This window comes from Phacochoerus africanus, chromosome 2 (assembly GCF_016906955.1).
Source record: "Phacochoerus africanus isolate WHEZ1 chromosome 2, ROS_Pafr_v1, whole genome shotgun sequence".
Lineage (NCBI taxonomy): Eukaryota > Metazoa > Chordata > Mammalia > Artiodactyla > Suidae > Phacochoerus > Phacochoerus africanus.
In genome coordinates this window covers 143792432-143815897 of record NC_062545.1, presented here as the reverse complement: position 1 = coordinate 143815897, position 23466 = coordinate 143792432, and the positions used below count along the sequence as shown (strand labels likewise).

Sequence of the window (23466 nt, the reverse complement as noted above, 5' to 3'; positions counted from 1 at the left end):
CAAAGGCAAATATTTATAATAAAAACAATTATGAAACTTTCTATAGCCCAGTAGTGGTTATCTACAGTATTAAAGGTATTCTTGGGTATTTAGTCCCAAACCTTAGATGAGGGATCAGCAAACTACTGCCTAGGATGACAAACTAAGGCCTGGGTCAGCAGCCTATTTTTGTAAAGCTGTACTGGCACAGAACCAAGCTTATTCATTTATATTACAAGAGCAGAGCTCAGAAACTCTGACAGCAACATGCAGCCCACAAAGCCTAAAATATTATCTACCCATTTAAGAAAGTTTGGCAACCTCTGCTCCAAAATAGTTCAAATTTAAATCTAATACCCTTAGGGAATTTTCAAACACGTCAGATTTATCATTTTGACCATGATTATCTTAGTTCAACAATGAAATCAGCTTTCCCTGAAAATAAAATGGCAGGATGTATACCTGTCAATATCATACCATCCTGAGTATTAATATTTTGTTGTGGATAACTGAATTGACTTCTGTTGTAAACAATTGCCAGTTATTTTTTTTTCTTTTTTTTTAATATACTGCTGCTACCTTAAGTAGAAATATTCGAAATTCTAAAGCACTAAGAAGCCTTTTATTTTCATTTTAGGGCATGAACCAATTTTCCTTACCCCTATTAAAAAAATAAATTCCTGTTTACTCTATTCACTTTTATAACCAGCATCAATCAACACATATTAAAGTCAATCAACACACATTAAAGTGAATCAATATAATACTAATTTCTAACACTTTCAATTCACAAAATAGGTATTTTTAGATGACAAAAGCTAAATTTTCATCTGACATTACAAAAGACTTGATTTGTAAATTTATCACTGACTTGAGACTTCTAATTTTGAACTTTAACAAAAGAATCTTAAAATCAGAGCCACCAGAAAAGAAAAAAATGTTTTCCACATTTCTTAGCTTTTAAAAAAAGCACTTCTTTATCAGACTTTCAAAATAACTCCTCACTGTAGTGGTCCAAGGACAAGAATGTAAAAAATAAAAATAAAAAATAAAAAAAGGAGTCCAGCAGCTCAAATATTTTAGATCTTCTTTGCAGTATATTTACATTTTCAATTTTGCACAAAATTATATCAGAACTAAAAATTGGGGCATGCTGGAGGTGGCAGTGATTTGGCAGTGACATGAATGCAAAAATTTCACTCCACCCTCTCCCCCAGGGAGCAAGCAAATCACCTTTGTGACACACCTGGTCTCCACCAGCCTTGTGGGTAAGTACCCCAAGATTGCTTCCAAACTTGTATCTCTCAGACAGAAGAGCTAAAAAGTGATGGTAACCCCATGTACCAGCTGACTCATTTTTGAAAGTGCGACCCTCCAGCATCAGATGTCATACTGTAAGGAGGCAGAGCAGGCTTGCAAAACAAAAAATAAACCTGCTGGCACTAAGGGAAGAGAGGCAGATTAGAAGCTTTCAAACACGTAGGCGGCAAAACTTTCAAAATTAACAGGGAAGTGAGGGGAATGAGCACACAATGACAGGGACATTAAAATACTACGGCAAAAAGGTAAGACACAAGCAAGAGGAAAAACAAATCCGAGTCTCAGAAGCATAATATGTAACTGCTGCAAAGTTTTGAGATTCTGAAATGTGATAGAGGTTAAAGTACATCAAAGGGTAATGACTATAATCTATTTTCCAATGTCTGTTCCCTAAACAAGAGGATGTAGATATCAGCATCAAAATGTCATCAAATACTAGATTATCATTTAATATTAACATATATTAAAGCGAGCTACCAAAAATCACTTTATAAGTCAAACCAAGTAATTTAAACCAACTGAGTCAATAAGAACAAAAGAGTAAGAAAGGACTGAAGAGCATTACCTTAATCTATCATAGGTCTCTTAAACATGGTTAGCATAATTTTCTCCTCAAACGGAAATTGTTTTTCAATCAAGAGAAAAGGGAATATATTCAGAAACAGAAATTCTTATCCTGCAGTGAGTTATAAAAGTAATAGCACCTGCCTAAATAAACTTCTAGCCATTCTGTTTATTGTACTTTATAACATTCTAAATAATTTACAAAAAAATCCTAAAATAATTTGAATTCTCAAAATTATAAAATATCTAACAATACTTTTTAAGCTTAAGCCCCTGAAAAGTCTCTTTACTCTACTGTCAAGTTCTTACAAAGATCCAGTACATACTTGTAACTTCACCAAATTCAGGACATATAATAAAAAGAGAAAAAAACCGCAAAACCGTTCACTTAGGTTAACCTAAAGTTTGTCAGAATTAAGAAATCAGAAGAGAATCTAAAACTGAAATAATAAGCAAGTAACATTAGAAAATAAAAAATTATGTAAGAGATAACTTTAGGCATTGATTTAGATCACAGAAAATGTGATCACAAAATACCCACTGATCTGAATACTGCATCATGAGCTAGAAAATTCAAATGGAGGCTCACTTCCAATAATACGAGGTGCAGCTTCTCTAGCCTGCAAGCCACTCCTTTTACCTCCACTGTAACTCTCTAGGAAAGAAAAGTATACTAGTTTTATTAAAGTTGTAAAAACTTCTCAAGTAGTGTTAGAAACTACCCTCACCACATAAAACTCTCATCACAGAAAAAACACACTTAAAATGCATAGTTTTCATAATGTTCATAAGAAAATGTTCATTTAAAAACTTAATATTTTTAGAAATACTTTCCTGTTTACTCACACAGATAGGGTTGGGGAAAAGACACAAAATATTTTAGGAAAGAGATTAAATGGAGAAGCAGGTTAATCTCAGGTCCTCTATTCTTAGCAGTCAGTATTCCTGCCAACTATACATTTTCTTCATTTTTTTAATAGCATGTATTTTACAATGACAGCCTTTTAAAGGCTGTAAAATAACATTCAAAATTACCTTTTACAAGCTGTGGCCATTCGGTGACATCAGGGTGATCACAGCTTTGAGTCACTGATTAAAAACAGGTAGTCACACCAGTCTAGCTGCTAACTTGATCTGAGCGTAGGTTTAATAACTCTAATAAATTAAACAAATCTTTAGTTAGAACACTTTAATATATAAACCCAATTCATTGTTCAAAAAATAATCTTCAAAGGTTCAAATTAGGTGCCAATGCAACATTAATCAGAAGAATAATTACAGAAATACTTTTAAGGATTATTTTCCAGCACTTTTTTTCTTAAACAATTTCTTGAGAAAATGTGGTAATACTCTCTTGTACATTTATGAAGTGTTACAGTTACAAAGCACTTTGGACAACAGTATTTTAAGTCTCTTGACAACTATGGCTCTACCTAATCAGGGCAGATATTATAGAAAGGATATTTTTTTAAAAGAAAAAGAAAAAATTAAGTAGCCTTAGAGCAGTTAATTGACTTGCCCAAGATTTCAGTATTAACTGAAGCCAGATCTATTAACTTCCTATCCAGAGTTAATTTTTTTGTGATTTCATCTAGTTTTGTTATTGAGTTTCATGATTTAAATATATGGAAATGAGCAAAGATTTAAAATATGGATTGAGACCCCATAATTAAAACAATAGTTTAAATAGGACTAACAGTAATAGGGTTTCCCAGATAGCAAACACTTAATGGAACAGTTACACACCAAACACACACAGATATACACACACACGCACCAAGTCTAGTCCTATTTACTCTATATTTAAGTAAGATCATCTAACATTAGCCAAATTCCCTCATGCACTTCATGAAAAGGTGTTCTACTCTTTTTTTCTCAGCCATAAATTCACTAAAATATAATTTCATGAGAAAGAATAGCAAAACATTTCCTCCTCCCTCAATCTAGTATCTTTTGATCCCCTTACTTGGCCTTAGCTGAACTTTCCTGATCATCATGGTTCACATTTAACAGGCATCCTAACTAATCACAATGTAGTTCTGGAAAAGATATACATTGAAACATCCAAGTATCAAGAGCTCATTTCCTATAACTAATTTTTCCCTCCATGATTTCCCTACCAAACTACATATCAAGGCCAAATGTGAAAAGCAAATTAAAGAAAGCTGATAAAATTAGGAGAGAGAGAAAAAGACCCTTGTTAGTGAACACCTTCCAAGTAACATAGAAGGTAGTTAACTTAGATCCAGAAGCCAACATAAAATAGCAAAGTATCTGAGAACCTCAAGAGAAAGGATGAAACATCAATGCTTGAGCCAATACCTCTGCAACCTATGAACCTGGGCCACAAATTCAGACCAGGGTGAGAGTCGGACTAAGAACACATAAGTAGGAGTGACCATTGTAGCTCACTGGTAAGGAACTCAACTAGTATCCATGACGACAGGGGTTCAATACCTGGCCTTGCTCAGTGGGTTAAGGATCCAGCGTTGCTGTGAGTGGTGGTGTAGGTCACAGACATGGCTCGGATCTGGTGCTGCTATGGCTGTGGCGGAGGCCTGCAGCAGCTGCAGCTCTGATTCAACCCCAAGCCTAGGAATTCCATATGCCACAGATTCAGCTCTAAAAAGCCAAAAAGAAAAAAAAAAAAAAAGAATGAGTAAGTAACTTTAGGGAACTCCAACACAAGCATACTTCATTTTATTGTGCTTCACAGATACTGTATTTTATTACAAACTGAAGGTTTATGCCAGCCCTACATCAAGCAAGTCTACTGGCACTATCTTTCCAACAGCATTTGTTCCCTTCCTATCTATGTGTCACATTTTGGTAATTCTTGCAGTATTTCAAACTTTTCCATCATTATTTTGTTATGGTGAGCTGTGATCAGTAATTTTTGATACTACTACAATTCATTGACACCTCAGATAATGGTAACCATTTTTTAGCATCAAGTATTTTATTTATTTATTTATTTATTTATTTATTTATTTGTATTTTTGCCTTTTCTAGGGCTGCTCCCGCAGCATATGGAGGTTCCCAAGCTAGGGGTTGAATTGGAGCTGTCGCCACAGGCCTATGCCAGAGCCACAGCAACTCGGGATCCGAGCTGTGTCTGCAACCTACACCACAGCTCACGGCAACACCGGATCTTTAGCCCACTGAGCAAGGCCAGAGACTGAACCCACAACCTCATGGTTCCTAGTCGGATTCGTTAACCATTGCACCACAACAGGAACTCCAGCATAAAGTATTTGAAATTAAGGTATGTACACTGTTTTCTTAGACATAATGCTATAGCACACTTAACAGACTACATCTCAGTGTAAATATAACTTCTATATGCACCAGGAAACCAAAAAATCCACATGACTAGCTTTACCTCAATATCTGCCTTATTGCAGTGGTCTAGAACTAAACCTGAAATACCTCTGAGGTATGACTTTAAGTGGAATTTATAATCCCTAGAAGAAATAGCCCAAATTTCCCATATTTTCCTATCACAGCTACATGTTTCCTAACAAAAACCTATACCACTCCTGAGATCATATGGGAAAGACGTAAGGCGCCTCTGAAAGGAATGTTCCCTTTGGGGTTCTCCTAAGACTAATAGTGTATATGGATTTAAAAGGGCTAAACAAGTCTAATTTTTCAAACTGTAAACTTAAAAATGAGAAAGCCAAAATACCTTTTAATTTACTAATTAGCTGAACTGAATCAATTCACTGAAGAGCTATGTATATTTGAAAATTACTGAGGCCAGTCCTCTCTTCTACATCTTTTTCATGAGGTACAGTGCTCAACAGAGCAAAGAGATCCCAGAGTCAGTCCAGAATCAAGTCCCTGTTTGGTCACTTACCAGAGGGAAAATCTTGGGCAAGTTATTTAACCTCTCTAAGCCTCAGTTTCCACATAAGCAGAACTAAGATAACAGTAGTATCTATTTCAGGGGGCTGGCATGAGGATAAACAAACATAAATTACTCACAACAGTGTCTGGCACATAGTAAGAGCCCAACAAATGGAAGCTATTATTAACCCATAGCCTAAGAGCCAAACTTACTCCCTCAATATTCTTGCACAATTGTTTTACTTCTCATATCACACTAACCTCTTCTAAAACTCTTTCAGAATCCCACCTGGATCCCTCATACAGTCTATCTTGTAGTATACTGATTTAGCACCTAGTACAATGTTTTAAAAATGGCAGACACCCAAATTTGCTCAATACATTTGTCATTATTCTAACCATGACATTAGGATATACATGCAATGTTGAATTCCAAAAAATAAAACAGAAACATACCATGTTTCGCCAAACTTCAGAGGAGCTGGTGAATTCTAAAATCAGGCTCTTACAGATTTTTAACCTAAAATATAAAACACCTCACTCAATTCTTTTTACACAGACAACTGGATAGATGACAAAGAAAAATGTTTTTCTAAAATTTGTTACAAAAGCAAATTCACTTGTTCTATTTATGAATAACCAAAAACATATCAAGAGGCAAATGCTTCTGCTGCTATTGCCAGGATGCATGGAAAGGTCTCTGTGGCCTGAGTGCTTTCAGCTGGCAAAACTATGTTTTCCAGTGTCATCTAAAGAGCTTACTGCTTACCATTTCTTTACTCTTTCCTTCCAGAGGGCTGAAAATACATGAAAACCATTTGACTTCATCCCTCTAATTCCTTCAGACACTTAACAGCAATTAAGTTTGGAATTAAATTCTATACGCTGAGCATCTGCTGTTAGGAATGTATGTGGGCATTTGCCCACTAACTCTTGGAGGAGCAGGTCCTTTGCCGTGTTAAGTCTTAGGTGTCAGGTTGTTGTGAATATTACAGAAAATGTTTTAAAAGTAAGGACAGTGCTACGTGGAGCATAATAGAGCCTAAATGTATGGTAGCAATTATTATTTCTTAAATCAAACACTTAATATACCAAAACTTAGCTCTTACCAAAAACCAAATTCTGAAGCTTCTGCATCCAAATAACCACAAGTGAGTACATTCTTAACTCGCATACAGTGTTTCACAGATGAACAAAAACTGAAGTCTTTTAATACATTTCCTTTTTATTATATATGAAGAAATCAAGACCGCCAAATCAAGAAACCCAACAAGCATCCTACAGGCTGACTGCAGAGAATGAATACACTGTATATAACTTTTTTTTTAATTAACCAAGTTGTAAAACCTTAGAGGATTGAATTTCAAATTCTATTTTATAATACAATCACCTGAAGAATCTGTAAGAAATCCAGATACTTACTTGATCTCAACCTCCAGAGATTGTGATTCGGTACATACAATGAGGGTGCACGAATCTGTATTTTTTTTTTTTCTTTCTTTTTCGGACACCCCCGTGGCATATGGAAGTTCTGGGCAAGGGATCAAATCCGAGCCAGAGCTGCGACCTATGCCACGGCTTCAGCAACACCAATCCTTAACCCACTGCACCAGACTGGGGTTTGAACCAGCGCCTCCACAGAGGCAAGCCAGATCATTAACCCATTGCACCACAATGGGAACTCCCAAATCTGTATTTTCTAACATACATTTCAGGTAACATGCATACCCCAACTTGAGAAACTATACTTTAGAAAATTAGGAACACACAATCATAGAATATACCAAATCTATGATGATACAAAATAAAGTGAAAGCACCAGAAATGTTAGCTGCACTCCACAAATTTAATCATTAGCCCTCTTGCATCAGACCTATTGCCTTTATTTTATTTATATCCATGTTGAGCTCCACAGAAGGCTCAATCTAATAATCTAAGACTAAGAAATGTAATCAATAAGAAATGCCTACAGTAATCTACACCTACACATCCATTTAACATTTTCACTTATCCTTAAAATAGTCCACCTGTTGTCTCCACTCACTCTCCCTCTCTACACACACAGATACACACACCTAATTTTTATTCTTATATGTGCCATGTCCTTTATCTCCTCTCTATAGCCTATTTCCTTTATCTCCTTCTAACCCTAGGCCAAACTAATTTCACAGACTACCATTTCTATCATTTTTTTTACTGTGTCCACTCTGCTATCCTGTTTTCTTTTACACCATATTTATATTGCTTTAATTTATGGGATAGCTACTGTTTAAACTCCTTAAGTCATGTTCATTCGTAAATGTCACAACAAAAGCCTGTTCCAAAAACTTTCTTTCCTAAATCTTCCTGCCTTTAGGTTCTCTTCATTCTAGTCCATTCAATAGTTAAGACTAAAAACACTCCCTTCACATAGTACATTCAGCATAATTCTCTCCATTAACACTTAAAAATTTTATTGAAGTACAGTTGTTTTATAATGTTGTATTAATTTCTGCTGTACAGAAGAGTGATTCTGCCATATATATATGTATATATGTATATATATATATGTATGTGTGTGTGTGTGTGTGTATATATATATATATATATACATATATATAGACATATACACATCCATTCCCATACAAGTTACCACAGAACACTGATTAGATTTCCCTGTGCTATTCAAGTCCCACTGATAATCCATTCCATAAATAAAAATGTGCCCTTGCCATTCCTAAACTCCCTGTCCACCATCCCCCACCCTCTACCTTCCCCTTTGGTAACCGTACATTTTTACAAAGTCTGTGAGTCTGTTTCTGTTCTGAAAATAAGTTCATCTGTATCATTTTTTAGATTCCACATATAAGCCAAATCATGATGTTTTTCTCTTTCTTCACTTAATATGATAATCTTTGGGTCCATCAACATTGCTACAAATGACATTATTTTATTCCTTTTTATGGCTGAGTAATACTCCATTGAATATATGTACCACATCTTCTTTATCCATTTCTCAGTTGATGAGCATTTAGGTTGCTTCCATGTCTTGGCTATTTTAAACAGAGCTGCACTGAACACTAGGGTGCATGTAAATTTTCAAGTCATGGTTTTCTCCAAATACATGCCCAGGAGTCGGATAGCTGGAACCTATGGTAATTCTACTTTTAGTTGTTTAAGGAAACTCCATACTGTTTTTCATAGTGCTGTGCCAATTTACATTCCCACCAACAGTGTTAAGAGGGTTCCCTTTTCTCCACACCCCTCCAGCATTTGTTGTTTTGATGATGGCCATTCTGACTGGCATGAGGTGATATCTCACTGTAGTTTTGATTTGCAAAACTGTCAAAATTCAGTTTTTTGTTGTTGTTGTCTTTTTAGGGCTGTACCTGCAGCATATAGAGGTTCCCAGGGTAGAGGTCAAACTGGAGCTGCAGCTGCCAGCCTACACCACAACAATGCCAGATCTGAGCCACGTCTGAGTCCTACACCACAGCTCATATCAGCACCAGATCCTTAACCACTGAGCAAGGCCAGGGATCAAACTCACATCCACATGGATACTAGCCAGGTTTGTTAAGCACTGAGTCACGACAGAACTCTGATGTTGAGTATCTTTGCATATGCTTTTTGGCCATCTGTCTGTCTTTGGAGAAATGTCTAGTTAGGTCCTCTGCCTATTTTCTGATTGGTTAGTTTACTTTTTTTTTATAAATCTGTATGAGATATTTGTATATTTAATCTATACCTTCTAAGTTGCTTAGTCTGCAAATATTTCCTCCCATTCTATGGGTTCTTTTTGTTTTGTTCATGGTCTCCTTTGCTGTGTGAAAGTTTAATCAGGTCCTATTTGTTTTAATTTCATTACTCTAGGAGGTGAATCAAAAATGACACTGTTGAAATTTATGTCAGAGTGTTGTGCCTGTTTTCCTCTAAGCGTTTTAAAGTATCCAGTCTTTAATCCATTTTACTTTTGTGTCTGATGTTAGAAAATGTCCTAATTTCATTCTTTTACATGTAGTTATCCAGTTTTCCCAGCACCACCTTTTAAGAGACTGTCTTTTTCCACTGTATATTCTTGCCTCCTTTGTCAAAGATTAATTGACCAGAGATACATGGGTTTATTTCTGTGCTTTCTATCTGTATTTCTGGTTTTGTGCCAGTACCATACTGTTTTGTTCACTGCAGCTTTTTAGTATAGTCTGAAGTCCAGGAACCTGATTCCTCCAGCTCCATTTTTCTGTCTCAGAATTGTTTTGCCTATTCAGGATCTTCTGTATTACCATAAACATCTCAAATCTGTTTGTTCTACTTCTGTGAAAAATGCCATTGGCGATTTGATAGGAACTGCAATGAATCACAGAATGACTTGTGCAGAATAGCCATTTTGACATTACTGATTCTTCTAAACCAAGAACATGGTATATCTTTCATTCTGTTTGTGTAGTCTGATTCCTTTCATCAGCATCTTATAGTTTCCAGAATACAGGTCTTTTGCCTTTCTAGGTAAGTTTATTCCCAAGTATGTTATTCTTTTTGATGTGATGGTAAATGGGACAGTTTCCTTGATTTTTTCCTGATCATTTTTAAGCTTTATTGAAGTAGAGTTGATTTATAATGTTTTGATAATTTCTGCTGTACAACGAATTGATTCAGTTTATACACCTACACACATCCATTCTTTTTCAGATTCTTTTCTCACATAGATTATCACAAAATATGGGATAGAGCTCCCTTTACTCTACAGCAGTTCCCCACTGGCCAATCATTCCATATACCACAGTGTGCATACGTAAATACCAAACCCCCAGTTCAACCCTCCCCCAACCTGTCCCCTTTGGTAACCATAAGTTTTTTTCTCAAAGTCTGTAAGTCTATTGCTGTTCTTCAAACAAGTTCATTGTATCCTTTAGATTCCACCTTTAAGTGATAAAATATGATGTTTGTCTTTCTCTAAGTAATATATATTAATATAATAATCTCTAGGTTCATCCATGTTGCTGCAAATGGCATTTATTTTGTTCTTTTTTAAGGCTGAGTAGTATTCCACTATGTATATGTACCTTATCTTCTTAATCCATTTCTGTCAATGGATATTTAGGTTGCTTCCATGTCTTGGCTATTGTAAACAGTGCTGCAATGAACACTGGGATGCAAGTATCTTTTTGAATTACAGTTTTCTCCAGATAGATGCCCAGGAGTGGGATTGCTGGATGATATGGTAGTTCTATTTTCAGTTTTCTGAGGAACCTCCACACTGTTTTCCACAGTGGTTGTACCAATTTACATTCTTACCAACAATGTAGGAAGGTTCCCTTTTCTCCACACCTTCTCCAGTATTTACTATTTGTAGGCTTTTTTTTGGGGGGGGGCCTTTTTGCCGTTTCTTGGGCCACTCCCATGGCATATGGAGGTTCCCAGGCTAGGGGTCTAATTGGAGCTGTAGCTGCTGGCCTACACCAGAGCCACAGCAACACGGGATCTGAGACACATCTGCGACCTACACCACAGCTCATGGCAACGCCGGATCCTTAACCCACTGAGCAAGGCCAGGGATCGAACCTGCAACCTCATGGTTCCTAGTCGGATTCGTTAACCACTGAGCCACGATGGGAACTCCCTATTATTTGTAGACTTTTTTTGATGATGGCCATTCTGACTGGTATGAGGTGATACCACATTGTAGTTATTTGCATTTCTCTAATAATTAGAAAATGTTGAACATCTTTTCATGTGCTTTTTGACTGTCTGTCTGTCTTTAGAGAAATGTCAGTTTAGATCTTCTGCCCATTTTTTGACTGGGTTGTTTCTTTATATCGATCTACATAAGTTGTTTGCATATTTTGGAGATTAACCCCTTGTCAGCTGCATCATTTGAGAATATGTTCCCTCATTCTTTAAGTTCTTTTTGTTTTGTTTATAGTTTCTTTTGCTGTGCAAAAGGTTTTTTTATTCCTTCTTTTTATGGCCACACCTGCAGCATATGGAAGTTCCTGGTCCAGGGTCAAATCAGAGCTGCAGCTGGGGCCCTACACCAGCACCACAGCAACTCCAGATCCGAGCCACTATCTGTGACCTATGCCACAGCTTACACCAACACTAGATCCTTAATCCACTGGGTAAGGCCAGGGATTAAATCCACATCGTCACAGAGACAACGCTGGTTCCTAAATCTGCTGAGCCACAACAGGAACTCCCAAAACCTTTAATTGTAATTATATCCCATTTGTTTTTGTTTTTAATTTTCATTACTCTAGATGAATCCTAAAAGACATTGCTGCAGTTTATATCAAAGAGTGTTATGCTTATGTTTTCTTCTAAGAATTTTATAGTATCCAGTCTTTAGGTCTTTAATCCAGTTTGAGCTTATTTTTGTAAATGGTGTAAGAGAATGTTCTAATTTCATTCTTTTACATGTAGCTGTCCAATTTTCCCAGCTCTACTTACTGAAGAGACTATCTTTTTTTATATTCTTGCCTCTTTTGTCATAGACTAGTTGATGATAGCTTTGTGGGTTTATTTCTGAGTGTTCTATCCTATTTCATTGATCTATGTGTCTGCCTTTGTGCCAGTACCATACTATTTTGATGACTGCAGCCTTGCAGCACAGTCTAAAATCAGGGAGCCTGATTCCTCCAGCTCCACTTTTCATTCTCAGGACTGCTTTGGCTATTCAGGGACTTTTGTGTTTCCATACGAATTTTAAAACTTTTTGTTCTAGTTCCTTAAAAACTGCCTTTGGTAATTTGACAGTGATTACACTGACTGACATGGGTAATATAGCCATTTTGACAATATTGAATCTTCCAATCCAAGAACATGGTTTATCTTTCATTCTGTTTGTGCCGATTGATTTCTTTCAACAGCTTCTTATAATCTTCAGAGAACATGTCTTTTGCCTCCTTGGGTAGGTTTATTCCTAGTATTTTATTATTTTTGATGCAATGGTCAATGGGAATGTTTCCTTGATTTCTTTCTCATCCTTCACTGTCAGTGTACAGAAATGTCGCAGCTCCTGCTGTGGCTTGGAAAGTTGTACCTGTATGAGAATTTGTCCATTTCTTCTAGGTTGTCCATTTATTGGCATATAATTGCTTGCAGTAGTCTCTTATAATCCGTTCTTTGTATTTCTGTGGTATCAGCTGTAACTTTTCTTTTTTTTTTCTTGTTTGTCTTTTTGCCTTTTCTAGGGCCACACCTGTGGCATATGGAGGTTCCCAGGCTAAGGGCCTACACCAGAGCCACAGCAATGCAGGATCCGAGCAATCTACACCACAGCTCACAGCAATACCGGATCCTTAACCCATTGAGCAAGGCCAGGAAGCAAACTCGCAACCTCATGGTTCCTAGTTGGATTCGTTAGCTACTAAGCCATGACAGGAACTCCTCATTTCTAATTTTACTGAGTTGTGTCCTCTCCCTTTTTTTCTTGATGAGTCTGCCTAAAGGTTTATCAATTTTGCTGAATTTTGATTCAAAGGACCAGTTTTTAGTTTCACTGATCTTTTCTATTTTCTTCTTCTCTATTTCACTTACTTCTGCTCCAATCTTTATCATTTCTTTCCTTCTACTAACTTTGGGTTTTGTTTGTTCTTCTTTCTCTAGCTGCTTTAGGTGTAAGGTTAGGTTATTTATTTGAGATTTTACTTGTTTCCTGAGGTAAGCTTGTATTGCTATAAACTTACCTCTTAGAATTGCTTTTGCTGTGTCCATAGGTATTGACTATTGTGCCTTCACTGCCATTTGTCTCTAGGTATTTTCTGATTTCCTCTTTCATTCCTTCAGTGATCCATTCGTTGTTTAGTGGCATATTGTTTAGCCTTCCCGTGTTTGTGATTTCTGCAGTTTTTTTCCTTGCAATTGATTTCTAATCTCAGAGTTGTGATAAGAAAAGATGCTTGATATGACTTCAATTTTCTTAAATCTACTGAGGCCTGATTTGTGGTCCAAGATGTGGTCTATCCTGGAGAATGCTCCATGTGCAGTTAAGAATGTGTATCCTGCTGCTTTAGAATGGAATGGTCTGTAAGTATCAATTAAGTCTATCTGGTCTATTGTATCATTTAAGGCCTGTGTTTTCTTACTGATTTTCTGCCTGGATGATCCCCTACTATTATCTGGATGTCACCTACTATTATTGTTTTACTGTCTATTTCTCCTTTTATGGCTGTTAGCATTTGCTTTATATTTTGAGGTGCTCTTACACTGAGTGTCCATTAACTCTATTTTGTATTTTTGTCTTTTTAGGGCCCCACCCGCAGCATATGGAGGTACCCAGGCTAGGGGTCATATCTAAGCTACAGCTGTCAGCCTACAATATGGCCACAGCAATGCTAAAGCCAAGCCATGTCTGCAACCTACACCACAGCCCACAGCAATGCCAGATCCTTAACCCACTGAGCGAGGCCAGGGATCAAACCTGTAACCTCATGGTTCCTAAAGGGATTCATTTCCACTGTGCTATGACAGGAACTCCTGTTAACTCTTTATAGTAACATTTTCTTACCTTCCTTTTTTAATTCCCAGAAAGACCTGAAAAATATTAGCTCAGATGCTAACATACAAAACTTTCCACATACTAAAAATTTTCTTATAAACTAGCCATCATTTTCCCGTACATTATAAATCCTGACTTCTTAACCCTACTTTTTATCTGCAGCATTTCACACTACTATTTCTCACCTCTCCTGGCTGCCACAATGCTCTACCTGCCTGTGCTCTTCTACCTCCAATACCAATTAGATCTTCTGCTAGTTCATCTTCCTACTCCTCATCATAGCCACAAGTTTCTATCTCTAGCTCCTTTTCTTAAACTAAATTAATTTTCTGTGCAATACCATCCATTATTCCTATAGCACAGCACCCCTCTATACTCAGGATCCCTCACTCTACATCTTTAAGCCTTTAGCTCTTGAGTTATAAGCCTGTTATTCTCAAATACCAGTGGTACATGCACTTGGATATTTCATTAACATCTAAAATCACACTCAAGGAGTTCCCACTGGGGTAACGAACCCGACTGGTATCCATTTATGTTCAATCCTTGGCCTCACTCAATGGGTTAAGCATCCAGTGTTGACATGAGCTGTGGTATAGATCCCAAAAACAGCTCGGATCCTGCATTGCTATGGCTGTGGCATAGGACAGCAGCTGCAGCTCCGATGTGACCCCCCAGACTGGGAACTTCCATATGCTGCACATGCAGACCTAAAAAGCAAAAGAAAACAAGAAAAGAAAAACTCAATTAGTTCAAGGGGAAAAAAACCTCCCTCCATCCTGATGTACCTTATCTTGTTGTCCTCCTCATTACAGACTGTTATTTTCTCCCCATCATTTTCATTTAGCCTAACCAGCCTATGATTTGACAGTTGTTAATCTTCAAATTCTTAAAGGTCAAAGAATATGTACTAGCTACAACTAATACAACAAATTATATCTCAATTTTTTTAAAATGACTGCTATATTTTGAGCCTACTAAATGGATTAAGACATAATGGTAAAGAAATTAGACAATCTCTTATCCCTATGTGATAGGGGAAATAAGCACAAATAATAAAAACTACAGTTAAGGTCACTGCGATGCACAGTTAAGTGTTATAAAGAAAGAGCCAGGATACGCTAGTGCATGAATATATACATACACACACACATACACACACACATATAAATACACACACACACACACACACACACAGAGTATTCTGCCTTAGTCTGGAGTAAAAGAAAAGATCTTCTTCATGAAGTAACACATAAACCAAGTTTGAGGCATGAACAAGGTTTATCCCAGACATACTAAGAAAAATATTGGAGAGCTCCCACTGTGGCACAATGTGATCAGCAGCATCTCTGCAATGCTGGCACACAGCTTTGATCCCCAGCCTGGCACAGTGGGTTAAGGATCCAGTGTTGCTACAGCTGCAGCATGGATCGAAAATGTGGCTCAAATCTGATTCCTGGGCCAGAAATTCCATATGCCACAGGGAAACCAAAAACGAAATAAATAAATAAAAATAAAATAGAAACCTTGGCAGGTAATGGTATCACACTACCAGTCCAGTCACCCAAATTAGAAAATTTTGAGTCATATTCTAAAGAAAAGGCCCCTCCCTTCTCCCAGTGCCACCAATTCTACCTCAGAAATTCCCCCACACTCCAACACTTCCAATTATTCCTTTGTTGGCTTTTAATTGCTTCCAGAAAAACATTTCAGAAGAAACTATATGAAATTTGGCCAAAACCTGCCAGTCCAGCCTCTTCTCTCAGACTAGACCACCCTCTTAGAAAATATACGTATCATTCATTTTTACACTTCCACTACTTGACAATATTCACAAAATAAACTTCACAGGATAAATATCTTTTTAAAAAGGAAGGTTTTGTCTGGCTTTGAGTACATAGCACCACATTATCTGCAATTGGTTGAATTCACAGAGATGTAAAGTTTGCAGGGCTGAATATAAAGTTATATGCAGATTTGACTATGCAGGGGGATAGGTACCCCTAACCCCTCACACTGTTCAAGGGTCAACTGTACTACACAGAAATCATAAGCAACCTACTACTACATGTGGATAAATTTCAAAATATGTGATGTGAGAGAAGCCAGACACAACCAAATGTAACTGACACCATATAAAATATAAAAACAGAAAAATCTAATCTATGCTATTAGAAGTCAGGGCAGTGGTTACTCTTGGGGAAAAGAGAGGTATGAGAAAGAGAGCACAAAGATCTTCAGAGGAGCTGATTTTGTTTCTTGATCTGAATGCTGGCTAAACCTGTATGCTCACTGTGTGACAGTTCAACAAGCTATGTTCACACTTATACTCTTCTGTATGTATATTATACCTCAATCAAAAGTTTATTTCAAAAAGCCCAGTATGGTATGAGCATTACAAAACATGCAAGTGGAAGAGAAAGTAAGTCCAGAGAAAGATCCTTAAGTATCTTAACAACTGCTTCTTGTCAAAAACAAGAAAACTGGACAACATATATATGAAACAGTTATTTTCAGACCCTAGATAACAGGCAGTATGAGACTGCAATCCATGAGAAAAGATATGAGGTGAACCCTTCCAATGCTCAAATTTCTCCGAAGAGCCAACTTTTCAATCTGAGTCAATGGAGGGGAAGCCTAGTCAGAAGAAAGCAATTTCACTGAAGTGAGAAGCAAGAAGTAAGAGTTTAGGCGGCTGAAGAGAGTGCAGTTTGTAAGACAGATGCCATACAGTGGGGAGTTATGCAGAGAAAAGGCTCCAGAAATCTGTCATTTGGGGGTCCTTTCGAGCCTGCCACTATATAAACTGTGTGTGAATAAAGTGAAAGACAACACAAAGCTGAAGCTGTAAGCTTAAATATTCCCAGTACTCATACAAGACTGGGAGATCCCCAAGCTCCTCCTAACCAGGGTGAAGAGAATATGCTGATACTGGGAACAATTAGAAGAGAACTAAGGGCCATGCCTTTGTAGTAGCTACTAGACTTAAAGCCTTCTCAAGATATACCCTAATAAAACAGACTTGAAGGGATCAAGCTGACCAGCAAGTTACTTAGCCTGCTGCCAAAACAAACTGGAAAACAACAAAATCCAGTCACTCAATAACAGACTTTACAATGTTCAGGATCCAAGAGGAAACTACTAAATATGCAAACAAAGAGGAAAACATGACCCATAACCAACAGAAAAACCAATCAATAGACTGAATTGAAAGAATTGATGGAATCAGTAGACAACTTTCAAATAGCTATTACATGCTCAAGGATTCAAAGGAGTATCTGAAAACAAATCAAATGAAACTTCTAGAAACGCAAACTCAAACTATCTCAAAAGTATCTGACACTACAAGAAAAAAAAAGGACAGGGAAATATAAGACAAAGTAAATTGAAGCACAGAGACAAAAAAAAAAAATTACTAAAAATAATGTTGATGACCTGACTATAATATCAAATAGTCTTAATATTATACATGTAACCAGAGTATCTGGAAAGGAAAGGAGATAGTGTTGAGGGAAAGAAGTAACTTTAAAAAATACATGTGAATGGAGTTCCTGTAGTGGCTCAGTAGTTAACTTGAATCCGACTAGGAACCATGAGGCTGCGGGTTTGATCCCTGGCCTTGCTCAGTGGGTTAAGGATCCGGGGTTGCCATGAGCTGTGGTGTAGGTTGCAGACCCGGCTCGGATCCCAAGTTGCTGTGGCTCTGGCGTGGGCCGGTGGCTACAGCTCCGATTAGACCCCTAGCCTGGGAACCTCCATATGCCGCGGGAATGGCCCTAGAAAAGGCAAAAAGACCAAAAAAAAAAAAAAGTGAAGAAATAACAGCTGACACTTTTCCAAATTTGATGAAAACATAAACACACAGATTAAAAAAACAAAACAAAACCAAAACACAACAAATCCTAAGCAGGATAATCAAACAACAATAAAGAGAAAATCTTCAAAAGACTCCAGAGGGAGGAAAAAAGACTAAATGTAGAGGAAGAAAGTTAAGTATAACCACAAACTTTTCATTAGAAACAAATGTTTAAAGAAAAATGTAAACCTAGAATTATATGTCAAGTGAAAATATCCTTCAAAATATGAAGCTAAAACCACTATACATCTATGAGAATGGCTAAGTTAGAAGAGACCAACACTTTCAAGTGTTGCCAGTGATGTAGAGCAACTGGGAACTTTCTTAACAGTTGGTTAAGAGTATAAAACAATCAATTTGGAGGAAAGATCTGGCAACTATCCTATAACCCAAATTGCACTCCTAGGTATTTACCCAAGAGAAAAGAAACCGTATGTATCCACGCAGACTTTCACACAATTGTTCACTGCAGCTTTTTCATGATAGGTCTAATGTTTTTGAAGGTGGACTGAGATGACCTAAGATGCACAGAGTAAATACTAGTGCAACCACTGTGGAAAAAGCTATAAGGTAATAGTGGAGATAAAGCAGACTTCTAAAAAATGCTCAATCCAAGAGAGCAGGAAAGGAAGGGAAAAGAAGTACAGATGGGACAACTAGAAAACAAATAGTAACTTGACAGCCTTCAACCCAATCACATTGACAATTACAATAAATACGAATGGACTGAACACTCAAATTAAAAAGCAGGGGGGAGTTCCCGTCGTGGCGCAGTGGTTAACGAATCCAACTAGGAACCATGAAGTTGCGGGTTCGATCCGTGGCCTTGCTCAGTGGATTAACGATCCGGCGTTGCCGTGAGCTGTGGTGTAGGTTGCAGACACGGCTCGGATCCAGCGTTGCTGTGGCTCTGGCGTGGGCCGGTGGCTACAGCTCCAATTCGACCCCTAGCCTGGGAACCTCCATATGCCGAAGGAGCGGCCCAAGAAATAGCAAAAATACAAAAAAAAAAAAAACAGGGGTTGTAAAAAATCAAAAGATGCAACTATACACTAGCTAAAAGACATTAAATACAATGACAGATAAGTTGAAAGTTAAGAGATAACAAAAGACATAATATGTAAACACGAAATCATAAGAAAGGAAGAATAGCTTCCTAATACCAAACAAAGCAAGCACACTTTAGGATAAGGAACATTACCAGAGAACACAAACATTTCTTAATGATAAAGACTCTATTTATCAGGAGATCTAAGACTCCTAAATGTGAATGCACCTATTAACAGAACTTGAAAATACATGAAACAAAAATGAATAGAACTAAAAGAAAACAGAGCATGTTCACAATTATAGTTGAAGATTTCAACACTCCTCTCTAGTTAACTAATTATCCCCCTAAAAATCAGTAATAATACAGAATACATGCCCTGCTTAAAAAAGGACTTATATCCTGAAAAGAAAAAGAATGTGCAAAATATCTGGATACTCATAAAACAAGATACATGCATGGCCAATAAATACATGGCAACTTCAATATCACTGCCATCAGGGAAATATAAATCAAAACCACAATGACACCTCACAACTATTATATGGTGATTATTTTTTAAAATAAGATATAAGCAAGGTATTAGCAAAGATGTGGAGAAACTGGAACCTCTGTGGGAAGATAAAATGGTAAGGCTGCTATGGAATATGGTATGTTGGTTCCTCAAAAAATTAGACACAGAATTGCCATATGACCGAGCAATTCAATTCCTTGGTATATGCACAAAAGAGAATGCAAGGACTTGAACAAATCTATTTGTATATCCATGTTCATTGCAGCACTATTCACAATAGCTAAAGGAAGTAAGCAACTCAAATGTCCATCAGTGAATGAATAGTTAAGCAAAATGTGGCATACACACAGTCTTAAAAAGGAAGGAAATTCTGATATATGTTGTAACATAGGTAGTAAACCTTGAGGACAATATGCTCAGTGAAATAAGCCAGAAGCAAAGGAACAAATATATGATTCCCCCTACACGAGTACACAGAACAGTCAAATTCACAGAGTCAGAAAGTAGAAGAGTGGTTACTAGGGGTTGGAGGGAGGGGGAGAAATTGGAGGGATAATGTTTAATGGGCAGAGTTTCAGTTTGTAAGGACAAACAAGCTTCAAAATAGGTAAGAGTGACGGTTGCACAATGTGAATGTATTTTATGCCGCTGAACTGCACAATTAAAATGGTTAAAATGATAAACTTTATGCTATGCAGATTTTAAAGAAAAAGAAAGAAACTACAACGGGATATAACTACACTCTCATCAAAATGTCTGCAATTTATTTGAGAGTATCAAGTGCTGAGAAGGATTTGGAAGAAATGGAATTCATACGTTGCTGGTAAGAATGGAAAATGGAAAACAGTATGGAAAATAGAAAAAAGCTTGTCACTTCTTTATAAATTTAACATAGAATTACCACAAGATCCAATAATTCCAATTTAAGGAGGGCTTTACCTATAGAAATGAAAAAATGTTCATACCACAGACATGCAAAGAGTACCTTTATTCATTCACAATAGCTTAACACTTCCTAACACCACACACAAAAATAAACTCAAAATGGATTAAAGACCTAAATATAAGCACAGATACTATAAAACTCTTAGAGGAAAACATAGGCCAAACACTCTCCAACATAAACCAAAGCAGTATCTTCTCAGATCCACCTCCTAGAATAATGACAATAAAACCAAAAATAAAAAAAATAGGACCTAATTAAACTTAAAAGTTTCTGCACAGCAAAGGAAACCCTAAACAAAAAGAAAAGCCAACCAGAATGGGAGAAAATATATGCAAATGAAGCAACTGAAAAGGGATTAATTTCCAAAATTTATAAACAACTCCTACCGCTCAATACCAAAAACAAACAAAAAAAACCATCAAAAAAAGGGCAGAATATCTAAACAGACAATTCTCCAAAAAAGACATACTGAATGCCAAAAAACACATGAAAAGATATTCAACATCACTAATTATTAGAGAAATGCAAATCAAAACTATTATGAGGTACCACCTTACACCCGCCAGAATGGTCATCATCAAAAAGTCTACAAACAATAGATGCTGGAGAGGGTGTGGAAAAAAGGGAACCCTATTACACTGTTGGTGGGAATGTAAAATTGGTGCAACTGCTGTGGAAAACAATATGGAGATTCCCCAGAAAACTAAAAATAGAACTACCATTTGATCCAGCAGTCCCACTCCTGGGCATCTATCCAGAGAAAACCACGACTCGAAAAGATATGTGTACCCCAGTGTTCACTGCAGCACTATATACAATAGCCAAGACATGGCAACAACCTAAAAGTCCATGGACAGAGGGGTAGCTCAAGAAGAGGTGGTACATATACACAACAAAATATTACTCAGCCATTAAAAGCAAAGAATGTTGGCATTTGCAGCAACATGGATGGACCTAGAAATTAGCATGCTAAGTGAAGTTAGACAGTGAGACAGCAACATCATATGGTATCACTTACATGTGGAATCTGAAAAAAGGACACAATGAACTTCTTTGCAGAACTGACACAAGGACTCACAGACTTTGAAAAACTTATGGTTTCCAAAGGAGACAGGCTGCGGGGGGCAGGCGGAAATGGGCTGGGGGTTTGGGATGGAAATGCTATAAAACTGGGTTGTGATGATCACTGTACAATTCACTGAGTAAAAAAACAAAAAAAAAAAACAAAAAACAAACAAACAAAAAAACAACTAATAAGCAGATCAGTAGTCATTCCTCCCTCTGGAGCCAAGAGGGAGGAACGACTACAAAGGGACACAATGAGATTTTGCAGGGTAATTCAAATATTCTATATCTGATAGTGGTGGCATATAATATGTCAAAATACATCAAACTGTACACTTTTTTCTTAATTTATTAAAACTTAGTAAATTAAAAAGTGGCATTTTAAACCAGTGGGGAACATATCCCTTAGGTAGCCTAGAGAGTTGTCTGCCCAAGTACAAAAAAAGTGAAAGATAGATAGTTTTACATTATATCCAAAAATATGCCAAATGCAATCCAAATCTAAACCTACAGCATATAATATTCAAAAATATGCTGAATGTATTCTGATAAAAATCTGTAAATATAACCTTACAGAAGTGCTAGAAAATATGAGATTATTTTTGTATCATCTTTGTAACCATGCTGAAATTCAGACACCGTAAAAAACAGATCTATCCATATCAAAAAATTTAAATTTCATGAATAGACATTACATAGTGAAAAGAAATACACAGTAAGTCAGCATTCCCACAATGTGTTGGGAATCAAACTTGCTCAAAAAGGTTTTTTTAAAGAGTAATTAGCAGTATCCAAATTCTTAAGCTGATATACCCTCATATCAATCCTATTTATGGAAATTTACCTTACAGAAATAATAGGTACGATTATTTGTAATAGCAAAAATGGAAAACACCCTATATTCTACAATAGTTTTATTATATATTATAAACTCTGAGTTAGCTCCTAGTTCAGTTCTAAAGACTGATTTAAATCTTAAGATTGATAAACTTCTATCTCAACTTTACTCCAGCACATATGTTCCATACCTAACATTCTTTTCCTTTCTTGAGGTTTTTTTTTTTCCTGTTTTTTTTCCCCCCAAGCTGATATGGTAAAATTATAGTTATGTGAGAATGTGATATCATGCACAGATTTAACACAGTAATTAAAAAGTACTGTTCAACTCCATTCTTCAGTTGTTCTAGCCAAAATTCCTGTCATCTTTTACTCCTCCATTTCATACTTATATCTGACCTATTACCAAATCCTACTTATTGTAATTTCAACATATATTAGTAATTCAACCACTTCTCACCAAGCTCATTGGCCTCACCGTGTCCAGCCACCGTCATCACCTCCTATGTGTATTACTATAACAGCTACAAACTGGTCTCCTGATTCTGCTCTTCTCCTCTTTAATAACCCATACTCAACGTAGCAGTTAGTGATCTTGCTAATTTTACACCAAGACAGACCCTTCCAGTCCTCTGCTCAAAAACCTTCAATGGCTTCCCATACCATTCAAAGATAAAAGTCAAACTCTTCATTATGCCCAAATGATGCATAGCCTACATTCTCTCTTTGACTCACTTTTCCTCAAACATATCACTCTCCCACTTCGGTGTTTCCTTACTCACTACATCCTTGGCCTGAAACTGAAATGCTCTTCCCTCAGGTATCCAGATGGATAGTTCCTTCAGTTCTTTACTCAAGTTACCATCTCAATGAGTTTTCTCTGGCCACTCTAAAACTTGCACTCATCCCCTCCACACCCACATGCTTTATATCTTACTTCCTTTATTTTTCTCCTTAAAATCACAATGCAACATACAAAATATCCTACATGCTTTGTTTATGTTTATGATAC

The 23466-nt window shown here is 36.8% G+C and overlaps 1 protein-coding gene across 4 annotated transcripts in view; it reads right to left on the bottom strand.

The window, feature by feature from the left end:
• Positions 1 to 23466, bottom strand: part of UBE3A (ubiquitin protein ligase E3A) — a 97964-nt gene that overhangs the window by 58788 nt on the left and 15710 nt on the right. The window contains exons 2-3 of one of the 4 annotated variants that reach the window (XM_047766858.1): positions 6169 to 6232; positions 2899 to 3018 (exon numbers count right to left, since the gene is read on the bottom strand). The exons of 1 other annotated variant lie outside the window; for it this stretch is intronic. In XM_047766858.1, the coding sequence (XP_047622814.1) occupies positions 2899 to 2918 (20 nt within the window). In that variant the 5' untranslated portion in view covers positions 2919 to 3018; positions 6169 to 6232. Of the gene's footprint in view, positions 1 to 1225; positions 1390 to 2898; positions 3019 to 6168; positions 6233 to 23466 lie in introns of those variants that run through there. 2 more of the 4 variants (XM_047766860.1, XM_047766859.1) reach the window with 2 other exon arrangements.